This window comes from Urocitellus parryii, chromosome 11 (assembly GCF_045843805.1).
Source record: "Urocitellus parryii isolate mUroPar1 chromosome 11, mUroPar1.hap1, whole genome shotgun sequence".
Lineage (NCBI taxonomy): Eukaryota > Metazoa > Chordata > Mammalia > Rodentia > Sciuridae > Urocitellus > Urocitellus parryii.
In genome coordinates this window covers 120,994,383-121,017,573 of record NC_135541.1, presented here as the reverse complement: position 1 = coordinate 121,017,573, position 23,191 = coordinate 120,994,383, and the positions used below count along the sequence as shown (strand labels likewise).

Genomic DNA, 23,191 nt, shown 5'->3' with positions numbered 1-23,191 from the left:
AAGCTGGGAGGCTCTGGCTGCTGGGGATCAGCATCAGAGAAATGCTTTGGCACCACATTTTGGGGCAGAAGACAAGGAGCTGCTGAGGCCTGGGTCTGTTTGAAACTTGAAGCTCTGACATTCTCAGGCAGAGAAGTGAAGGGCTGGAACTAGGACTGGCTTTTTCCTGGCTTGGTGACTTTTTTGCACCCAGCCTATAAAATGGGGACTTTTTCTACCTCCTAGGATTCCAGTAATGGATGAGATAAAGCCCCTTGGAAGATCCAGATGCGGGTTAGTGTCTCCATGCAACCTCCAGTCTTCCGAGGCGGGCTTTTGAGCCCCCTTCTTCTCATCTCACCCCGCAAGCTCCAGCAGTGTGCACAAACAGCCCCATGCTCTCCACCCCTGGCCCAAGTGAAGGGTGTCAACTAGAAATGAGAAGTGAAATGAGACAAAAACAAGAACTGAAACCAGAGGCAAAGAGCAGACCAGGAGCTCGGGTGAAGGCGGACACTGGGGACAAACCAGAGCAGGAGGGGGTTGAATATGAGATGAGTGACACTGGGGAGGTTACAAGAACCGTGCCAAAAGGCAGATAGTACTTCTAGCACAGCATACAAATAAGATGAAAGTAAGCTTTGTAATATTGGCATCCCCAACAGCTGCTGGAACCCGAGTGCCTTTTTTTTTGTTACTGCGGATTGAACCCAGGGGTGCTTAGCCACTAAGCCACATCCCTAGCCCTTTTTATTTTTAATTTTGGAACAGGGTCTCACTAAGTTGGTTAAGGCCTTGCTAAGTTGCTGAAACTGCCTCAAACTTGTGATCCTCTTGCCTCAGCCTCCTGAACTGCTGGGATTACACACATGATCCACTGTGCCGGGCTAGCCTTTTTCTGAATTTTTTGAGACAGGGTCTCACTCAGTTACCCGGCTGGCCCTGACCAGGCAATCCTCCTGCCTTAGCCTCCTGAGTAGCTGAGATTACAGGCATGTGCCACCATGTCCAGAACAACTGTTCATTTTAAAGATCTGTATGGCTTCATTCATTAGTGCCCCTTCTCTGCAGTGAGGCAGAGGGCCCTTCTGGTGAGACCACGAGACCCAGAGAGGAATCTGGGTCACTCCTGCTTGCTCTCTCACCATCACCCTCAGAACTAGCAGATATTACAAGACAGCACTTCATGGGTTTTCAGTCTTTAATTTTCCCTGCTTGATCTTTTTCTTTCTTTTTTTTTTTTTAACAATCATATTGGCAGAAAAATGGTTGGAGCTGGTGGGCACTGGGGGAGTCCACTGAAAACCCCCCAAATTCACGCTGAGGTTTCAGGTTATGGTTACTGAGGTGGGAGATGAAGTCAGGATTCATACAGCTTCCCTAACCCACCCTAGAACTTCTTCCAAATGGCTGATAAAGAGGGTCAGATAGGAGCGCCATTACTCTAGATGAAGGGAGAGGTCACTCTCCCCATTCTTCCCTCAAGCTCAGAGTTGGAAATAGAAGGCTACGATCTCTACTGCCTACAATCTTCTCTTAAAAGTATAAAACACGTGCAGTTGGCTTTGGTACAAAAAAGAAAAGAAAAGAAGAGTAAAACATTCTGGTCCCTGTGGGTTTTTTCCCTCACCCCCAATAAACCATTATGGCCGCCCTAACTTCTATGCCACCAACTCTAGGAAGCCAGGTCTTCTCTCCCTGGGTTTCCTGGAGGATGGAGAGAGCAGTAGTAAGAGGTGGAGGGGGGCAGGGAGAGGGGTATGGCCCTGCCCTCAGCCCTCCTTAAAGGGGCAGTAGGGTCCTGTGGTTGTAGCCTCTTGTTGAAGATGTGTGTTGCTGGGGAAGGATGTCAGGGCCAGAACCTGTCAGCGCATGGCTAACCCTGAATACACCCCAGTAGTGTTAAAGGACAAGGCCCCCTGATCCCTATGGCTTGGTTCCCATGTCCCTGGTCCTTTAAATCGCCCCTCTCCCCCCATAACTAATAAACAATAAATAAATAAATTTTCCTAAAGTAGAGGGAAGAAGGCATGAAAAATTGGCATCTGTGGTGTAGCTTTTGGATGCCACCAAGGGGATACCGTGGCCTAAACCCCCTGGCTTGCTAAATGGCCCCAGGTATCCAAGGATTCCAAGAGCTGGCAAGGACGATCAGCAGTTCTTTCAAACGTTCCCTCATCATTAGCAGATTGGAGTCACCAAGGTTTGCCCCCCTCAGTAATGTTCTTCAGTGGGGTGCAGCACAGGGAGAGGGAACCCTTAGCTCTCTGAAGCCACAGGCTCCCCATCGCGGCTCTCTATCTCCTCCGGGATGTCCTGCATTCGGGTGAAGTCTGCAGAGGACAGAGTAAAACAGTGAGCGAGCTGAGTCTCCTATGAGGAACTGTCCCCTACACCAAAGCCTTCCCACCTGAGGGTTGGGGGACTCTGAGCGCTATGGAGGATGACACCTAGATACTTGGTATACTTCCTAAATACATAGATATACAATTTGATCAATAAAATACAAAACACTTAGAATTATAATATGAAATTATAATCTAGCTAGTTACTTTGTATTTCCTGAACCAACTTTTAGAACTCGGAGATCTCTGAAATCAATTTGCTTTTGGGTGTGTGAGTGTTACCAGGGATTGAAGTCAGGGGCATGTCTCCATCCCTTTTTTGTATTTCATTTCGAGACGGGCTCTTTCTGTGTTGCTTAGGGCCTTGCTAAATTGCTGAGGCTGGCTTTTTTTTTTTTTTCAAAGAGAGAGAGAATTTTTTAATATTTATTTATTTTTTAGTTTTCGGCGAACACAACATCCTTCTTTGTATGTGGTGCTGAGGATCGAACCTGGGCAGCACGCATGCCAGGCGAGCGCGCTACCGCTTGAGCCACATCCCCAGCCCCCTGAGGCTGGCTTTGAACTCGCAATCCTCCTGCCTCAGCCTCCCGAGCTGCTGGGATTACAGGCACACACCACTGTGCCCAACCACTCGGTAATTGTTTATTACTTTGAAGCTCTATTTTCATGGGCTGGGAGTATGGCTCAGTGGTAGAGCACTTGCCTAGCTCACACAAGGGACCTGGGTTTGATTCCCCACATTGCAAAAAGTAATAAAAAATCTATTTCTTCTTGAAAAAGTTGGGAGTCACCAACCACTCCTTATTAGGCAAAATATCTGTCCCTCTCAAGAGTTACTGTGGCCTGGCTTGCTGGCACATTCCTATAATTTCAGAGGTTTGGGAGCCTAAGGCAAGAGGGCTGCAAGTTCAAAACCAGCCTCAGCAACTTAGTGAGATCCTATCTCAAGATAAAAAATAAAAAGGGTGGCTCAGTAGTTCAGTGCCCCTGGGTTTGATTCCAGGACCTGGGTGGTCAGTTAGCACCCACCTGGAAGCCACAGCCCAAGAGCTGCAGCTCACCTCCACTGCAGATCCCCCAGGGTCTCACCTCGTGGACTGTGGGGTGGGGACAGACGGCTGCTGCCTTCCTCCTCACTGCCAGTGTCAGGGTCACTGCTGTCTTGCAGCCGCTCTTCTGGGCTACCCAGCTCCTGCCTCTCGCGGTCCTCAAAGGGTCGGTGGACAGAGCGAACAGTCACGGGCAGATCCAGGCGGTCATGTCCCCGGCTGGGCTGTGGAAAGCGGGCAGAAACTACAGCGGGCTGGACAGTGTGGGGACTGCAGGCTCTGCCTCCCTGGGGGCCGGGTGTCCAAAACCCACTCCTTCTCAACAGTGACTCCCTGGGGTAGCCTCCCCACCAACTGATCTCTTTTCTTGTGGCCATCCAGGTCATTTTCCTTCAGCACCCATCCCTGTACCTGGGGACACTTCTTTGTTTTCTTTTTTTTTTTTTTTGAATTTTTTTTTTTTTTTTTTTAAAGAGAGAGTGAGAGAGGAGAGAGAGAGAGAGAGAATTTTTAATATTTATTCTTTAGTTCTCGGCAGACACAACATCTTTGTTGGTATGTGGTGCTGAGGATCGAACCCGGGCCGCACGCACGCCAGGCGAGCGCGCTACCGCTGAGCCACATCCCCAGCCCATACTTCTTTGTTTTCTAACCAATCTTTTTTTGGACAGTACTGGGGACTGAAGCCAGAGGCACTCCGTCACTGAGATCCATTTTTTAATAATTTGAGGCAGGGTCTCCCTAAGTTCTGAGGCTGGCTTCAAACTTGGGATCCTCCTGCCTCAGACTCTGGAGGCCGAGACTACAGGCCTGTGGCCACCCCAAGCACCCAGCTCCAACCAAAATCTTAGTATTCTTCCAGGCTGCTGCTTGATTTCATTGTGGGGGGCCCTCTGTCACCTGAGGCCGGGTTACCACTCTAGGCGGCCCTACCTGAGGGGGCGTGAAGCTCAAGTACAGGGCGTCGCCAGCGGGGAGGCTGCGCCTGCGCGGATCCAGAGGCCGGCGCGCCCAGGGCGCCTCGGCAGGGAGCGGCTCGGTCTGGCCCAGAGCGGCCAGCTGCCTGCGGGCCTCCTCGGCCTCGCGCTCCAGCAGCGCGCGGGCCTGCTCGCTCTCGCGGAGCCGCGCCTCCAGGCTGCCCGCCTCGGTGGCCCGCTCCTCGCCCAGCCGCCGACAGCGCCGCAGCTCCTCCTGCAGCAGCGCGTGTTGCCGCTGCAGCAGCGCCAGCTCGGTGGCTTGCTTGTCGGGGGCCACGGGGGCGGCCGCCACCCTGCCAGCCTCCCCATCCCGAGAGTTGGCTCGGGCCAGCTTATCCCGCCGCTCAGGGCCCTCGGGGAATCGGGCTTCCATCAGAGTGTCCTGCTGGGCCACAGCAGCCTGGGGTAGGACAGGGACAGAAGGGTATGTCAGACACCCTGGTTCCCGGACCCCTGGCCCTCAGCCTCCAGCCCTGTTAGGACGACTGTGCTCATTCCACGGTCTCCGGCCCGGAGGCGGTCCTCGCCCACTGACCTGCAGGCCATGCAGAAGTCCGTAGAGATTGACCACCCGCTGTAACGCCTCCTGAGGACAGAGGAGAGGGTGGGAACAGTGCCCAAGCTTCAGGACGGGAGAACTGCCCAGAAGTTGAACAAGAGTGGGTGTGGGGACAACAGGAGACACTCCGAAGTCCACATGCTGTCCCCCGCACCACTCCAAATTGGGGTTTTTCAGGCTGAGAATACCGCCCCCCCATCAGGCTCCTGTGCTATCAAGTTCCCGCCTCACCTCTTGGGGGGATCTCAGCTGGTTTCCATTTCGATCCTGCAGAAATGGGCAAGGGTGGGGAGTCAGCAGACCCCCAAGTCCCTGGTGCCTGCCCCTGAGAACTCTGTGCCGAGCACCCACTGGTCTGCTATCCCCTGCCCAACCTCCAGCCACATCCTGGAATCTCAAGGACCCACCTTCTGGCTGGAGTCGGAGTCGGCTCTGCAGAGTTCAATGGAACCATTGAAGGTTCTGGCCTCCCCGTCTGTTGAGAGGTGGAAAAGGATGGGCTGAGCTCAGTTTCCCAGGGCACGGACCAGCTCCATCCCTGGCACTGCCCCTCCCACAGTCTTTTCAGCTCCTCCCACATACTGCATGGGTCCCCTGCCTTGGCACTCACTGGCAGTAACCCCAGGACTCGTGTTACCACCGCTGTCCGGTTCCAAGGGCAGGGCTGACTCTCGGGGTGTCAGGAGCAGCTCCACTCCAGGCCCCACCAGGAGGTCTTTCAAGCCCTCCACTGAGGGAAAGAGGAGTAGGTTAAGGACAGGAATGACAGACCGCTCTGAGGTGTACCATTCACCCGACAGACACACAAGCCACCCAAGCCAGACCCCTCCAGGACAGTGGGGTTTAACCCACAATCCCACAGGAGACAAAGGGCCTAGAAGAAGCCCAGTGGGGAGCAGGAGCAAGTGCAGTGGGAGAGGTGTCAGCAACCCACCCGCCAACTGGCACAGGACGGGCACTCGGGCCACACTCTGTGGGGTACACCTCCGCCTGTGTGTACCCAGATCTAGCCAAGTGTCCATATTCTGACGGTGAGCACACAAGCTGATCTCCCCCAGAGCCCCCTCACCCTCACGGATAGCATCCTGCAGCAGCCGCTCGCCGCGGGGGGATTCCAGGGACTCAGAGCGGAAAAGGCCCCTGGGCAGGGTGGGCAGGGACATTCCACTGCCACTGTCTTCTTCTGCCTGGAAGTGGGTCATCTCAGCAAACAGCCCGACCTTCTCCTGCAGCAGCTCCACCAGCGCGCGGTCCTTCTGCTGCAGCTCCACTGCAGATAAGGAACAGATGAGCACCCGGGGCCAGGGCCCAGGAGAGCCAGTGGAGGGCTCGGTGGAGTGGCAGGACTTCACTTTGGGTGCTCAACCTCTGAGCCACACCCCCAGCCCTGTTTTATATTTTGAGACAAGGTCTCACTGAGTGGCTTAGCGCCTGGCTTTTGCTGAGACTGGCTTTGAACTCATGATCCTCCTGCCTCAGCCTCCTGAGCCGCTGGGAATACAGGGGTACGCCACCGGGCAGGCTATTTTATTTATTTTTATGTGGTGGTGAGGATTGAACCCAGTGCCCTCACACATGCTAGACAAGCACCCTACCACTAGGCCACAATCCAGCCCCTCCTTTATTCTTCCCTGCTAGTGGGATGCAGATGTGATGGTGGAGCTGAAGAAGCCACTTTGGATGTAGAGATGAAAGTTGAAGATGGCAGAGCTGTAACACTATCTTACACTTCTTACTCTTGGACTCTTAAATAGGAATAATCTACATTTCTGGTTTTTGGGGTACCAGAGATTGAATCCAGGGGCACTTCACCACTGAGTAATATCCCTAATCCTTTTTATTTCTTTTATTTTTTAAACTTTTTTTTAATATTTATTTTTTAGTTTTTTGGCAGACACAACATCTTTGTTTGTATGTGGTGCTGAGGATCGAACCTGGGCCGCACGCATGCCAGGCGAGTGCGCTACCGCTTGAGCCACATCCCCAGCCCATAACCCTTTTTATTTCGAGACAGGGTCTTACTAAGTTGCTGAAGCTGGCCTTAAACTTGCAATCCTCCTGCCGCAGCTTATTATTGAGTTGTTGGGATCACAGGCAGGTGGCACTGTGTCTAGCCAAGAAATAATCTACTTTTTAAAAAGGGGACTTTTGTTGGTATTTCTGTATAGCAGTTAGGTCACATATACCCTAACCAATATTAAGGCTCTATGATAAAAAAGTAAGTTCCTTGCCCAACCCTGGTCTTCCTAATTTCCTGTTCCAGACACAGCCACAGTAATATCTTTCTAGTAATATCACACACATACACACAGACAACATGTATGTAATTATATCTATCCACATTTTGTAAATGTGTATGGGGTACTAAGGATTAACCCAGGGGCACTTAACTACTGAGCCACATCCTCAGCCCTTTTAATGTTTTATTTTGAGACAGGGTCTCACTTAATTGCTTAAGGCCTTGAACTTGCAATTCTCCTGCCTCAGCCTCCCTAGTTGCTAGGATTACAGGTATGAGCCTCTGCACTAGCTAGCACATTACTTTCTTCTTCTTCTTTTTTAATATTTTTTTTAGTTGTAGTTGGACACAATACCTTTATTTTATTTGTTTATTTTTATGTGGTGCAGGGGATTGAACCCAGTGCCTCACGCATGCTAGGCAAGCACTCTACCCCTGAGGCACAACCCTGGCCTCTCCACATTACTTTTAAACTAAGTGTAGCATACACTTTACATTGTTTAAAATTTTGCTTTCTTCACTTAATGTGTTTGGTTTTAGATCTATACCAGCCCTCATGGAGCTATCTCATCTTTTAATAGTTGCGTAGTATTCCGTTGTGTGGATATGTCATAAATCATCATGTGACAAGTTCCCTATACGTATACATTTTTTTAAGTTGTAAATAAAATGTAAATTTATTTTCTCATTTTTATGGGTGCTAAGAATCAAACCCAGTGCCTCACACATGTCAAACAAGCACTCTACCACTAAGCTACAACCTCAGCCCCAGGGGGACTTACTCTTGATCCGCCGTAGGTATGCCTCATCCTCCGTCTCAATCAGGGGGAAGTCCTCCCGGGATGGGCATCTGGAGGGGTCACAGGTTGGACAGGGTTTAGGAAGACACTAGGTCACAAACCCGGTGTCGGCCTTCCCTCACTTCCCACACTCCCCTCGTCTAGTCAGGCTCTTCATCTTCAGTTCATGCTCTGATGGCACTCCTTTTTTTTTTTTTTAATATTACTTTTTAGTGTTAGGTGGACACAATATCTTTATTTTTATGTGGTGCTGAGGATCGACCCAGGCCCTCATGCATGCTAGGTGAGCGCTCCACCACTAAGCCCCAGCCTAGCCAGATGTCACTCATTTTTGACCTCTCCTTCTCTTTTCACTGACTGTGTTTGAAGGACATAAAGATTATAAAAATCCTGTCTAGGGGTGTAGCTCAGGTTCTAGCATGTGAAAAAATGAGCAAAATACTTCAGAATTCTTTGTTGTAATTTTCTTTTCTTCAATAGCAGATTGAGCCCAAGTGCTCTACTACTGAGCTACATCCCCAGCCCTTTTGATTTTTATTTTGAGACAGGACTGTTGCTAAGTTGACCAGAGTGGTCTCAAACTTGTGATCCTCCTTCCTCAGCCTCCCAAGTTGCTGGGATTATGGGCAGGCACCACCACACCTGGCTCAAGAACTCAATCTCAACCTTGCACTGTGCTTTGACTTCTTTTTCCATCACAATCAAACATGCAGTTGACTCCTCAAATCTAGCGTGTGTCCTGGAGATTTGCTGCTTTAGCACATCCACCAGTTTCCTTCTTGCGTCTATGATTTTGAGTCTTCTCTCTAGCATCAACGTTCTCCTGTTTCATTCGTTTTTAGAAAATAAAAGTAAATCGCAATATGATCCAAATCACATCCCTGTGCCTGCACACCAAGTGGAACCGTCCTGCTGGCCGGCAGGTGTCCCCCGTGGCAGCTCTGAGCCTGCGTCTCTTGTCAGCTCGTGCTGCATCTGAAGGGTGGCTGGCCTTGTCAGCATATAAAATATGACGACAGGATATAAAGATCATAGGGGACCTTTCTTTTCTGGCCCACCTTGTCTCTCCCCACGTCTCTGCCTCCGCTTCTGAATGCTGGTTCTGTCCTCAGCACCATGGCCTGGGACCCAAGGCTGTGGGAGAGTCCATACGCACATACAGGTAGCAAGCAACACTCACACGCGCACACTCTGCTGAATGACACGGATCCAGGTGCTCCGGTCATCCCGGGACGCTGTATGCACCTCATACATCTCGGGTGGGGCCGCGCTGATCAGGAACATCCCTTTTTCCTGGTTGGCGATGTCCCGCACTATCAGATTCTGCAGCGACACCACTGAGGGCTTGTCCTGCCAGTCGGTGGAGAGGAAGGATTAGGATTAGGAATTCTGAGGTGCTTGGATCTTCAACCCAAGAATGCCCCAAGGATTGAGGAAGACCTCCTACAAATCAAGTCAAGAGGCCAGGCTCCAGTGCCATCTAGGAAAAACTTAGAGCTAGGAGCAATGGCGCATGCCTGTAAACGCATGGGCTCGGGGGCTGAGACAGGAGAATCACAGGTTCAAGACCAGTCTCAGCAACTTAGCCAGACCCTGTCTCTAAATAAAATATATTTTAAAAAGGCTGGAAATGTGGCTCAGTGGTGAAGCACCCCCTGGTTCAATCCCTGGAACCCTCCACCTAAAAAAAAAAAAGGAAAGAAGAATGAACTGGGCATGGTGGCACATGCCAATAATCACAGCGACTCAGGAGGCCGAGGCAAGAGGATAACAGGTTAGAGTCCAGCCTCAGCAGCTTTGTGAGGCCCTAAACAATTTATCGGGACCCTGTCTCAAAATAGAAAATAAATTGGGGATGTGGCTCAGTGGTTGAGGGCCCCTGGCTTCAATCCATGGTAGCAAGCAGAAGGTGTCTCACCAGGGCAGGAAAGATGTACTTCTGGTCCTTCTCCTGGAGAAATAGCAGCACATCCGTCATCAGCAGCATCAGCACATCTGGTTGGGGAATGAAGGCAGAGAAACAGTCAGCACTAAAGGGTCTGACAGGTGCTGCCCTCGATCCCAGGGACCAGGCCCACCCTGTCAGCAGGAACTTCCAACCCCTCACCCTGCTCTCTTCCCTCTGGTCACTTATCCCACCTTCTCAAGACTTCCTACCTCCCCATTTTGGGAGCATAGAGAGGGAGGGGCAAAGAAAGATGCCCCAGAGGAAACGCTTTGGGGGCCGGTAGAGACCAGGGGGTCACAGTGCCTTTACTCAGGTTTCTGAGCCCAGGGTCTACAGGCCCCTAGGGTAGCCACTACTTCAGGGCTCTAGAAACCCTCTGAAGTTTTTACATATTAATAGACACACATGTATTTTTCTGGGTGAAATGGTCTAAAATTTTTTGGTTTTATTTTTACTTCTTTTTTTCTTTTCTGTGGGTCTCGCATCCCAGTCTCAAACCCCTGGACTCAAGTGGTCCTCTTGCTTCAGCCTCCCTAGTAGTTGACACTGCAGGCGTGTGCTGCCACCTCCCAAGAGGCCCAAGATGGTTTTTTTTTTTTTTTTTTTTTTTGTGCTGGGGATTGATCCAGGGGCGCTCTACCACTGGGCTACATCCCCAGCCCCACCCTTTTTCTGTGGGGTTGGGGATTAAACCCAGGGCCTGTGCATGCAAGGCAAGCACTCTACCAACTGAGCTATATCCCCAGCCCCTGATCCTCAGCCTTTTTTGGAATTTTTTTTTTTTTTTTTTTAATTTTCAGACAGGGTCTTCCTAGGTTGCTGAAGCTAGCCTCAAACTTTTGATCCTTCTGCCCCAGACTCCTGAATCAGAGTGGCGCACCTGGTCCAAGATTTTTGTGAGTCACAAGATTCCCAGAACAAGAGGGGCTGTTTTGGGTTTTTTTCTTCCTTTCAGACTTTAAGTGTAACATCTACCTAGTGTTAAGATCTTTTTAGGTGTCTGACCTAAATTCCCCCTACCCTAACATATTCCCACTTCCCACTCTGCGCTCAGCAGGGAGGAAGAAAGTTAGTTTCTTTCCACTAAAGCAGGACTGAAAGGCCAGCCTCCCCGTCTGTCTCTGAACAACCCCATCTCCTTGGATCCCAGCAGGATCCGCTTCATCTCCCTTCCTGCCCACCCCCAGGCTCTCAGATCCTTTGTGGGCCTGCACTGGAAGGCGGAGGGGGAGAGGAAGGTCAATTCTGTGACACGTGGTGTCACATACTCACCCTTTGCCCTTGGGGATCTTACTAAACTGTGGGCACACAGAAGAGGAGGGTTTTTGCTAAATGCTTCAGAAATAGAGCTCTCCAGCCTTGCTATTTTTACCCCCCCCTGCTTTATATTCTTAGCTGCTGCGTGGGAGGGATGGGAAGGAGAAAGAGATGGAGGGAAAAGCTGGTGAAGACTGACAATATCCAGGCCTGGGGAGGAGGGTTTCATGACCTCCATAGAGAAGCCCAGGCAGCCTCCAGCCTCAGGTACCACATTACGGTAGCCCCCATTCCTCGCCCTCAGAACCGAGGCTCGCCCTCTGCTGGCCCTGACTTAGTTAGGAAAGGCTTGCAGGTACGACCAATTCTGGAAAGTACTCCTGGGAAAGTGCGCGCTGCCCTCCAACATGGCCCCCTCCTCTGCCCTGCCTGTCCCTCCCTGGGCTCAGTGCCTCCCTCTGGGACTTCCCTGGTTGCATTCCCAGAGCTCTGGTGGCTGGGATTCCAGGAGGGGCAATCAACCGCCCTGACCTTGTCTTCTGCTCTGAGTGCTTCCATGTCTTCTTCACCAACACTGACGGCTCGTGGGCCAGGTCTGTAACTCAGCGACAAGACACTGGCCTAGCGTGTGTGAGGCCCTGGGTTCAATCCCAAGTAGCACCAAGTAAATAAATAAATAGAGCTGGTGGCTCTCTGAGCACGCAAGGACCATAGAAATAAATCCGTACCGACAAGTCCCTGTCCTGTCCATCATGTTCAATGTGCAATGGAGACTTTTGCTACAACAGACACCATGTCTTTTCCTCCCACTGAGACTCGCCCCTGTGTCAGGACTGCACAACAGGGTCCTCAAGGAGGGTACATCTCCCACCCTCCGAGGCTGGACTCTTGCTGGGTCAGGTTACTGACCTTTGAAGCGCCCGGTTGCTGTCTTCCAAAGCAGGCAGCCATCATGGATGAGCTTGCGCCGTAGAAGTTCCTCTCGGCCAAAGGGCCCCTTGCCAGGCACCGGGGCCTGGGCCCGAGGGTCCATGCGGTTGTAGATCTCCTGCAGACGGGCCCCTTTCTCTAGCTCGTGCACATCCTGGTCCACGTTGGACAGCAACTCCTTCACCAGCCCCAGTGCCGCTGTTAGGTCCTGGCGCTCCTCCTCAGCCCCTGGTGCCAGAGGGTGGGCGTAGGGCATGGCACACCTGGCTGCACTCCAGCCCCAACTCCCAGGGGTCTGGATTCTACCTGGAGGCTGCCCAGGGTCCCACGCCTTGTAGGGCCACCGGAGCCTTTGCTCATCGTAAGCACCCTCTCTACCCACACCTGCGAGTCCCGCTCACCATGGGAGTGCTGTAGGATGCGGTTGATGAGCACTGGGTACTTGGTGATGCGCTGAGTCACCAGGAGAATGCACTCCTGGACCCCGTGCCGCTTCAGCACAGCTGAACGGGTCACTTTCTGAAAGGGAAGGGGCGGGGCTTGGGGTCATTGGCCATTTACCTCATACTAGGTGACAGTGCTGGACAAGTGGGTACCAGCACCACGCATCTGTGGTCAGAACCAATCTGATAAGGTGTGAGAAGTATGTGGGGAGCTAGCACAAAGTGCTCTGCCACCATGAGGGGTGACTGTTGATCGGACCCAGGAGTGGACAGGTCCATAAATGGCGAGCCCATGAATGGTCTGGACCAGGACAGGTGGCCTGAGCACAGGTCCTAGGGAGGATTGCTCACCCGGATGAACTGCTGGAAGCGTTTGTCTCGGGCATACAGCTCCTTATAGAGCTTTAAGGCCTTGGTGTGCCGGCTGCAGAACTCTGCGTAGGTCTTCCGCATCTGCTCCGCACTGGGACCTGAGAACTAGAGGTCGGGGAATGAGGCTAGCTCAGCATTTCCCCCAAAGTCACAGCTTATCCCCTGGACCCGCCTCGGGCCTCCTGCCAACAGGCTGGCTTCTTGCCCTCCAGCTAAAGTTCTGTTGTAGGCAAGAAACAAGCCCACCCCACCCCCAGTCACACCTCCATGAACACTGCCCAGGGCTCCTGCCTCGCCCACCTGGCTGATGAGCAGGTCACCCAAGCGATGGATGACGAAGTTCCGGGAGCTGCCAGGGCACAGAGCCTGCCGTCGGCGTTCTAACAGCTGGCTGAGGAAGCGTGTATGGATGTCACTGAGCTCATCCACACAGGGGAACAGGCCCTGCACAACTCCTGGCTCCAACTGCAGCTCTTCCAGCATCCCCGTGCGGAAGAGGCGGGTCATGATCTTCAGCGTCCTCACATGGTGCAGCTCCGTCTGAATCAGCTCTGTGGGGGACAATGGTACGCTTGGTTTTCTGCTCTGGCTTGGCCATGATTTGTGGGGCCCTAGGTTGGTCCCTTCCAGGTTAATATCTCCATTACTGTGATCTTAGATAATATTTTTGGTACTGAGGATTAACCAGGGTGCTCTACCACTGAGGTACAACCCCAGCGCCCCTCCTCTTTATCTATCTATCTATCCATCTATTTATTTATTTTATGTGGTGCTGAGGATCGAACCCAGGGCCTCACTCCTATGAGGCAAGTGCTCTACCACTGAGCTACAGCCCCAGCCCCCAACCTCAGCCCTTTTCATTTTTTATTTTGAGACACTAAGTTGCCAAGGCTGGCTTGAACTTATAGTCCTTCCACCTCAGCCTCTCAGTCACTGGGATTATAGGTGTGCACCATTAGAAATGTCTGGAGTCCCCAGCACAGTGTTGGGTATGGAAAAGATACAGAATGGGGACTGAATTGAAGAAAAAATAAAGGTGGAGCCTTGGAGCCAGGCATGGTGGCATACACCTTTAATTCCAGTGACTTGGGAGGCTGAGGCTGGAGGATTACAAGTTCAAAGCCAGCCTCAGCAATTTAGTGAGACCTTAAGCAACTTAGCAAGACCCTGTCTCAAAATAAAACATTAAGAAAAAAATGGCTGGAGATGTAGCTCAGGGGTTATACGCAAGTGCCCCTGAATCCAATCTTTGGTACCAAAAAAAAAAAGATGGGACCTTCGCCATAGAACCGAGAGGTAGAGGCCCAGAGGGAAACCTGATAACAAGCAGGGTCGTGGAGGCAAAGGTTAGGAGGCAAAGGTCGAAAGAGGCGGGAGATGGCAGAAAGTAGGACACAGAGAAACGGGACCTGGTGAAGGAGGAGGAAGGCAGGGTGGCGTGCTCACCGTAGATGACGTCCTGCTGCTTCATCACCTCCTTCTTGTGCTGCTGCAGGAAGCTGCTATCCACAGCAAGGCTCCAGGAATCAGCCGCAAAGTCCTTCTCATCCATTTCAAAGTCGCTCATCAGCTCATTGTAGATCACCTCTGCACCTGGACCCCAGTGGGGGCGGCAACTCAGTCAGACCCTCTTCAGTGGGTCCTGGGCCCTCCCAGGTGCTTCCACCAGCCACTCATCTCCATCCCCTCTTCGTCTTCCCCGGGTCAGCCCCAGGCCCTGGCCACACTCACCTTCATCAATGAGGGACTCCACCGACAGGGTTCGGTTCCGCATGTTGAGCGAGTCTGTAGACTGAGAGAGGATCCGACGCAGCCCCAGGGGCGTCTCATCATTGAAATGTCTGAAGGGAGTGGAGGCTGTCTGCATCACCCCCACTCAGGCCAAAGAGCCCTTCCCCGGCGGGGACCCAAGGTGGGATGTGAGAGGCGGTCACCTGTGTTCTCCTTACTCCTATTTTTGTGGCAGTGCTGGGATTGAGCCCGGCAGTACTCTACTGCTGAACTGCATCCTCAGCACCTCTTGTTTTTTTATTCTGATGCAGGGTCTTGCTAAGTTACCCAGGGCTGGCCTGCAACTTTCAATCCTCCTGCCTCAGTCCCCCCTGAGTCGCCGGGATCACAGGCGTGCACCACCCCACCACCTGGTTCTGTCTCCAATTCTGAACTCAGGGACGGAAGACCCTCTCGGCTCCCTAGGGCTCCCTACTCTGTGCTGCCTAGCTCCCCTTCCCCAAATAAAGGCTCACCCAGCAATGTTGGTGGTGGAGACACTCTTGGCTAAAGACAAGGACGAGCGGCCACGGCGGGAGCCCAGGAGGGACTGCCGGAAGCTGTCAGCGGGGTAGATGGCTGAGGAGGGCCGCTCTCGGGTGGCTGCTGTTGGGGAGACACGGTGAGCGGGCAATTCCAAACGCTGGTGCCCTCCCAGGATTCGGAGCTCCTAGGCTCCTCCTCACTGGAAAGGAAGTGTCCTCTCCCGCCTTCCCTTTCGTACAAGAGAGATGGTCACAAGTGACAACAATGCCACTATCCATTTACTCCATCCTCCAGTGTTCACGTGTCGGTGACACATCTCCTCCCCCAAACAGCCTGAGAGCACACTGAAGCTCAGGAAAGCAGAAAGACCTGTCCAGGGTGACCCAGGGATGGCGAGTAGGGACAAGGGCTCTGCTCTTCCTGCCTGAGCATCATGTTCTTTCTGTCATACCAAAGCTGTCAGAACGGACACTCGACAGCCACTGCCAACACCCCCCCAAATGTCGTGTATACAACTGACAAAACAACAAAGGACGCGGCCAACTCAGGTGACCAACCACCCCACGGCTTATCACATTGGGTCTCTCCCGTTCTGCCCCTAAACCCAGGAACTTGTGTCATCCCTAAGCCCCACTAGCTGCCTCCACTAAGGAGAGGAAGGTGCTGTGCCTGGGAATGACCTCAGGGGGGCAGCAGAGCCTGTGGACTGAGCTGCCCGAGGTCCAGGGTCTCAAGGGAGCCCCCACACTCCCCACTACTCACTCTTACTGCGAAGGGAAACAGACTGCAAGGCAGTGTTGTTCTTCAGCAGGGCGGCTTTCTGTTGCTGTGAGACAGAGCGAAAGAGACACCAGGAACAGCTGTCACCCAAGGATCCCCCCCAGGCCTGGGGTAGGAGCTGGGCAGCTGGCCCCTCAGGAGAAAGCTGGCACTGTGGTTAAGGGCATGGGATGGCTGCCATAACTCCAATTCTGTGGGGCTGTGTCTAGAGCCATAGGCCTGGCCACTCAGGGGACCCAGGGCCGGGGGTCAGGTTCTGGGTTGCCCTGTGGTGTGGAGGAGGTGGCAGGGGATGAATGGAAAAGGCTTGAGGTCACCACGCTTCCTGCCCTCTCCCCCAGCCCTCTGCCCTCCCTGCCGTCTCACCTTCTGCTTGACCTTGGTACAGTTGGCGAGGGTGTCTTTACAGCGGTTGTGGATAGTCACATTGCAGGCTGGGAGGGTGGGGTAGAGAGGGTGAAGGGAGGGCCAGGTGGTACAGGAGGGGACACACCCACATGCAGACACCCAAGGCCCCCTAGCCACATGGTCCTCAGACACTCTCCCCCTTCCCAGACTTCTCAACCATTGCCACACCCCACTCCCTCCCTCCCACAGCCCTTTCCTTCAAGCAGGAAGTGGAGAGGGGGGTCTGGGTGTGAAATGAAATAAAGCAATCAGGAGAGATGGACAACCCTGAACCAAAAATGGCCGTGACGGGACAGGAGGGAGAAGGGGTCATGCTGCCAGGGATGAGCTCAAGCGCAAAAGAGGTGGAGAGTGGCAGATGGGAGCCAGGACTCCCACAGAACAGGAGATGGCACCAAGGCAGCTAGGGCAGAGGGGGACAGTAACATGCCCTGAGCAAATGCCCAACCTTTAATCTAGCCCATCAATCCTTGGAGGCTGACTCAACTATCCTCACTTTACAAATGAGGAACGTGTCCTGGAGAAGCTCAATCCCCTGCTGGTGGTGAAGCAGGCCTGAATTCAAAGACCAGACTCCTCCCGTTGTCCCACAAGGATGCCACAGACTCTGGCCGGGTCTAAGCAACTCCAAGGTGGACGGATCCAGGGGGGAAGTCCCTGCCCTGCCCTGCCCTGCCTGCCAGCCTCCTCTGTGGCTTGCAGTCAGCCTGCCTTCTCCCTGCCAGGCCTGGGGAGTCCTATTCCCCATGTAAGGCAAACCCACAGCTCCCACACTCCATCTGCTGCTCCGCACCCCCCACCCCACCTTGCCACGGGGTAGGAGAGAAAAGAAGGGAGGAGGCGTAGCCAAGCTCCAGTGCAGGACCACTGCCATCCCCTGCCCCAAATGCCCTCATCCTCAGCCTCCCCAGCTTCCCCTCCCCCACCAACACCACCGGAAACTCTGCTAACTCCTTCAGACAATACCCAGCACCACGCTCACTTCCACAAATACAAGGCCAACAGGGTGGGGCCCAGGGGCAGACAGTGGGGCTGCGCGGTGCTCACCCCCACTGGAGCTCCCTTTTCCTACCCCCAACACCTAGTGTCTCTGGATCGAACCTCCGCTTTCCACCTGCTCTCAAAATAGGGCTGCCCGCCTCCCCAGTTCCCCTGGCAACAAGCTTCCGGATTGGATATTTTGTCAGGTCCCTAGAGGGATCTAGATTGGGGTTCCCTCCTCGCCCTCCTAACTCTAAATCAAGCAAGTGAGGAAGTAGAGGGGAGACCTCACTGGTTCTTTCTGGGGGCTTCTCCCCCCAGTTCCACGGGGATTTGGAGGGGCAGTGCTTCTGCTACGCTGGCCAGTACCAGTCAGAGGCATCTGGGCCATAAATTTGGGGAGAACCAGGGGAGGGGTAAAGTGGAAACCCTCCACATAGGAGTCGCAGGGAAGGAAGGAACTCCTTGTCCATGCTCCAAATCAGGTTTGCCCTCAGACCCGGTGAGGCCTGGGTGCCCTAGTCCCTTGCCCTCCTCCACACGTCCCTGCTGGCTTCCTACGCTGTCTCTCAGATTGGAAACTGATCTGGATGATCAGATGGGGGGACCTCATCCCACCCTCTCCTTGAAACAGGGATTTCACAGACTCCACCCACAGTCAATAGATAGGAAGGGCAAAGGGACCCTGAATGTCCAGTTCTGCCCAGGAAGATGGGCGGAACCAGCTGCAAGGTTGGTAGCTTCTGGGCCAGATCCTCTCTCACCCCCCTATGCAGACACATTCTTGCTTCTTCGCCAATCACTTCCCCTAACCCTCCACAGCTGTTCAGGAGCGAGAGGGATACCCAGTGGTGACAGCTGCAAGCAGAGTCCTCCCAGCCTCCCCTCATCACATTCCCCAATAGACCCGCTCATGCCACATTCCAACAGCCACCACCCTCAGGGTGAGAAAGGGAGCAAGCATCTGGCCCCGGCACTTGGGCCCAGCTGGGGGTTCAGAAAGGGAAAGTCCCCCGTATGGATCCAGGGCAGACAGGACAGATGGGAAGACAGGGTCGGTGGGCACCAGGTCTGAGTGACAGGGGCCAAATAACTTACTTGGGCAGACGAGGGCTTCCTTGGCGGTGATACTCTTGTTACAGGCATAGCACATGGTCATGCCCGAAACCGTGATGGTGGTGAAGAGGTGCCCGTTGGTATAGCGGGCATCCTTGGCTTCCTTCATCTTCTCCTTTTCCCGGGCCTGTGGAAGGAGCAGGAGACACAGGAAGTGAAGTTGGACGATGCCAGGGGCCTGGAGTCAGAGACAGGCTGAGGGCAGTGAGGGAGAGAAGCCAGCCTGGGCAGGCTGCAAAGACACCAACTCCACAGCAGGACTGCCAGGGGCTCAGGGTGGCTGACCAGGAGTAACCAGGCCCTGAGTGGCCAGTCCCGAGAGGGTTTCGGGGTCTCTGACCCACCTGGCCCCTGCGGCTGGGTTGCCTCCTGTTGCCACTCATCTCCCTGCTCTGGAGCGCCGCGTCCTCACTCCACCTCCCAGCCCCAGCTCTGCTCGCCCCCGGGCTGCTGTACTCCCTTCCCTGTGCTGGGGGAGATGCGCAGAGCGGAGGGAGAGCGGGCGAAGCAGAGGGTGCCAGCTCACCAGCGCTTTCCAATCTATGGGAGTGAGCTCCTCTCATAACCATGACAACCGGTGTTGGAGCGGCTGTCTCCGTGGCAGTCACGGGAGGGGGGTGTCAGGGATGGGAGGGCAGGAGATCCCCTTATTAGATTGGCCGAAAGGACAGAATGCCTCCGAGGCCACCCCCAACTCAGGGGTCAGGATACCAAACCTTTAACTCTTCTACCCACTTAGTCAAGGTCACATGCTGCCCCCTCTCTGGGAGGCAGCGTGTCCCCCACTAATCTCTAGGCAGGGGGAACCTGGGTTTGGTCTCAGGTCACTCCTCCTCTCTGGGACCTTTAAGGACAGAAACAGCCAGCTAGCTTGGTTGTCCCAGCAGAAAATCCCCCCCTGCAGCCTAACCTTTATCCTTCTCAAATTACACTCCAGAGACCTGTAAGAGCTCCCAACTGCTCCTAATCCAAAGGTCTCCCTCATTCTAGAAGTCCTTTCTGACATCTACCTCCCTCCTTCCAGCCCTGCTCTCTGCAGAGATGGGGCACACCCCACATGGCCCCTCCAACCTCAGGCGGGCCTTTCCCATCTCAGCCTTCCTTCTCCAGCTGCCCACTGGCCTGTGAGTCAAGTCACTCTCTCTGACTTCTTTTCTGTCCTTCCTCAAGCCCCTGAGCTTCCTCAAAAGCCTATGAAGGTGGGGCTGGGGCTGGGGCTGGGGCTCGGTGGTAGCGGCTCGCCTAGCATGTGTGAGGCACTGGGTTCCGTCCTCAGCACCACATAAAAACAAAATAATATGTCCACCTAAAACTAAAAAAAATAAATATCTTAATATTTATTTACATAAATAAATATTTTTAAAAGGAAAAAAAACACCTATGAAGGTGAGAAGACTGGGAGACCACTGATCCCAGAACCTTCTTCAGTCCCACCTCAGGTCTCTAGATCTGTCCTCCAGAGCGGGGGACAAAGCAGGAAGGGAAGCTAACCACTCCCTTCAAGTTCCCTTTGCCTTGCAGAAACCAAACACCAGAGCCAGCCAGGATGGCACATGCCTGTAACCCCAGGAACTGGGTAGCTCAAGCAGCAGGATCACAAGTTCAAGACCAGCCTCAGCAACTGAGAGACACGGTCTCAAAATAATAAAAGGGGCTGTAGAGGTAGTTCAGTGGTTAAGCACCCCTGGGTTCAATCCCCAGTACGAAGGAAAAAAGGTTAAAAAAAAGCAGGATCAGATGGTCGAGGATATGAGCCCAAAGTTGGGGACCTTGGTGGGGAGCCTTCAACCTGGGCCTGAGGAGGCTGGCCCTGACTGGTTCCAGTCCCACTGGCAGGAGGTGGGGGAGGGGAGAGACGCAGACCAGTGCTCAGGGCAGAGGGGGTAGAAAAGGGAAGTACAGGGGCTGAGTCAACAAATAGGGCCAGAGGGCACGGGGCTGGGGTGACCTGGAGCCCAGGGCACTCTGGTGGCTCCAGATCCTCCTCCCAGCCTCTTCTCAGCCAGTTACCTGACAATGAGCAGGGCCCCAGGCCCAGAGGCCATTCCTTGTCCCCCCCCATGCACCTCCCCACCCCCACACTTGTTTCTTTCCTTCTGGCTTATCCATGTTTTTGGTACCTGATTGAACCCGGGGTGCTTGACCTCTGGACACATCCCCAGCCCTTTTTTGTGTTTTATTTAGAGACAGGGTCCGGCTGAGTTGCCAGGGCCTCGCTGGCCACGGGGGTTACAGGCACAAGCCACCTGCGCCCGCTGGCCTGGCCTTCCTTCTCTTCCTATCTCCTGGTCCTCAGCTCTCAGCTCAGGTCTCCTCCTCTGCGCCTTCACCTGTCTTCCTTCCCTAGGTGGCTTCCTTCAGCTCCGCCCCCATGTGACCACGTGAGGGCCTCGGTGTCCCTCCCTCCCGCCTCCTCCTCTGTGGTGCAGGCCACTCCTCCTCCCCTAGTACTCCAGCACAGTGGCCTCCCGTTTCCTATACTGGCACCTGCCTGCCTCAGTCACCAGAACAGTCTCCCTCGGATCTAATCCGCTGTCTTGCTCCAAGGTGTAGCTCTTTAATGGATCCAGTGTTTTCAGAAGATCACAGCTGCCTCTGAATAATAACCTTGTGGGACCCTCAGAGACCAAGTCCAGATCGCCCTTCCCACTGCCGTGCACGGTCCCTACTTTCCTCAACTCCTGCCCTTCCAAAGCAGTGGCACTTATGACATTGAAGTCAAAGCCAGCAAGCAAACATGAAGACAGCATTCAAAAGAGCAGCGTCACTGGCGGGGGTAACTCCAAAAGGGGCAGTGTTTCAGATCTGTCCTGGTGCTGCTAGAGTTCCCCTTTCCCAATTTCCGCACAGCCCTCCCCCGCCCCTCTCTCCCTTCTTCAATGACACTCACCTGCTTGGCCAGCTCTGATGAGCACAGCAAAGGGAGAGGACTAGGGCAAGCAGAAAGCCATCTCTAAGGGCCTTCCCCTCTCTGGCACAGATGCCCTAGTGCCAGCCAGGGTACCCTGGGCCCTGCCTGCTCCACCCCTCAACACTCACCCTCTCTCCGAGTGACCCCCTCTCTAGGTGGGCCAGCAGCGGGCAGCAGCCCCAGCAGCAGCACATCCCAGCAGCAAGCGGCCTGGCACTGCCTAGCACTATTGTCCCAGAGGTGGCCTGTGCCCGCCCCAAGGCTCCGGCTGCTGAGGATGGAAGGACATGGAGCCTGCTCTCCAAGGGAATTGGCTCCAAAGGTGGGATGAGTGGGCTGGTTTGGGTTTCTGTCCTGTTCTCTTCCAGGTTGGTCGGTTTGTTTCCTAAAGGGGATGTGACCCCACTGAGCCATATCCCCAGCCCTTTTTTTTTATTTTTTAGAACCCAGGGGTGCTTTGCCCCTGAGTTATGTCCCCAGCCCTTTTTAATTTTAAGATAGGGTTTCACAAAGTTGCTTACGCCCTACGTTGCTGAAGGTAGCCTTGAACTTGTGCTCCTGCCTCAGCCTCAGGAGTTGCAGGAATGATTGGCATGCGCTACCATTCCTGACTCTTCCAGGTTTGTTTTTTAAGAAAATCACATTGGGTGCTCACTACTAAAATTGGAATGATACAGAGAAGATTAGCATGGCCCCGTGCAAGGATGACATGTAAATTCATGAAGCATTCTATATTTTCAAGGGAGGGGGCGTAGGGGTAGGAAAGATGGTGGAATGAAATGGACATCATTACCCTAAGTACATGTATGAAGACCCAAGTGGTGTGACTCTACTTTGTGTACAATTAGAAAAATGAAAAAGTATGCTCTATATGTGTACTATGAATTGAAATGCATTCTGCTGTCATGTATAACAAATTATAATAAATAATTTTTTTTCCTATGAACTGATGATGTCACAGTTCTTTTTTTTTAAGAGAGAGTGAGAGAGGAGAGAGAGAGAGAAATTTTTTAATATTTATTTTTTAGTTCTCGGCGGACACAACATCTTTGTTGGTATGTGGTGCTGAGGATCGAACCTGGGCCGCACGCATGCCAGGCGAGCGCGCTACCGCTTGAGCCACATCCCCAGCCCCAATAAATAAATTTTTAAATGTTTTTTTAAAAAAACATTTTAAAAATTTATTTATTATAATAAACAGATGGACAAAATACCTTTATTTATTTTTATGTGGTGCTGAGGATTGAACTGAGTACCTCACACATGCAAGGTGCACACTCTACCACTGAGCAACAACCCCAGCCCCATAAATAAATAAAATTTTTTAAAAATAAAATAAAATCACATTGGAAGCCAGGCACAGTGACGCATGCCTGTAATCCCAGAGGCTCAGGAGGCTGAGACAAGAGGATTGCAAGTTCACAGCCAGCCTCAGCAAAAAGCAAGGTGCTAAGCAGCTCAGTGAGACCCTGTCTCTAAATAAAATATAAAAAAAAAAAAATAGGGCTGGAGATGTGGTTCAGGGGCTGAGTGCCCCTGAGGTCAATCCCTGGTACCCCATACATACCCCCCAAAAAGAAAATCACACTGGGCTGGGGTTGTGGATCGGTGGTAGAGCGCTTGCCTTGCTCATGTGAGGCACAAAGTTTGATCCTAAGCACCACATAAAATAAATAAATAAAATAAAGGTATTATGTCCATCTATAACTAAAAAAATTGAAATAAGAAAATCATACTGGTTCCCATTTACCTACTTCCAAGCAGGACAGACCTTCACCTGCTGCATGTTCCAACCTATCCACTGAGAAAATGCCCATCTACAATTCACAACAGGCTCA

At 53.0% G+C, this 23,191-nt stretch overlaps 1 protein-coding gene and 1 non-coding gene across 9 annotated transcripts in view; one reads left to right on the top strand and one right to left on the bottom strand.

Annotated features, from left to right (window-relative positions):
- Positions 1-1,166: 1,166 nt before the first annotated feature.
- Positions 1,167-23,191, bottom strand: part of Arhgef2 (Rho/Rac guanine nucleotide exchange factor 2) — a 33,025-nt gene continuing 11,000 nt past the window's right edge. For 4 of the 8 annotated variants that reach the window (XM_026405002.2, XM_026405006.2, XM_026405004.2 and 1 more), the window contains 21 exons: positions 18,425-18,569; positions 16,304-16,371; positions 15,920-15,983; positions 15,148-15,277; positions 14,633-14,742; positions 14,348-14,494; positions 13,202-13,452; positions 12,881-13,006; positions 12,488-12,605; positions 12,066-12,314; positions 9,870-9,946; positions 9,132-9,301; positions 7,934-8,001; positions 5,982-6,182; positions 5,523-5,642; positions 5,320-5,387; positions 5,144-5,179; positions 4,889-4,939; positions 4,310-4,753; positions 3,417-3,600; positions 1,167-2,312 (listed from right to left, as the gene is read on the bottom strand). In XM_026405002.2, the coding sequence (XP_026260787.2) occupies positions 2,239-2,312; positions 3,417-3,600; positions 4,310-4,753; positions 4,889-4,939; positions 5,144-5,179; positions 5,320-5,387; positions 5,523-5,642; positions 5,982-6,182; positions 7,934-8,001; positions 9,132-9,301; positions 9,870-9,946; positions 12,066-12,314; positions 12,488-12,605; positions 12,881-13,006; positions 13,202-13,452; positions 14,348-14,494; positions 14,633-14,742; positions 15,148-15,277; positions 15,920-15,983; positions 16,304-16,371; positions 18,425-18,569 (2,901 nt within the window). In that variant the 3' untranslated portion in view covers positions 1,167-2,238. Of the gene's footprint in view, positions 2,313-3,416; positions 3,601-4,309; positions 4,754-4,888; positions 4,940-5,143; positions 5,180-5,319; positions 5,388-5,522; positions 5,643-5,981; positions 6,183-7,933; positions 8,002-9,131; positions 9,302-9,869; positions 9,947-12,065; positions 12,315-12,487; positions 12,606-12,880; positions 13,007-13,201; positions 13,453-14,347; positions 14,495-14,632; positions 14,743-15,147; positions 15,278-15,919; positions 15,984-16,303; positions 16,372-18,424; positions 18,570-20,929; positions 20,961-21,332; positions 21,373-23,191 lie in introns of those variants that run through there. The other 4 variants (XM_026405005.2, XM_026405007.2, XM_026405001.2 and 1 more) reach the window with 4 other exon arrangements.
- On the top strand, positions 21,991-22,092 carry LOC113194119 (U6 spliceosomal RNA). The gene has a single exon (XR_003302231.2). It is a non-coding gene; the product is annotated as a U6 spliceosomal RNA (small nuclear RNA).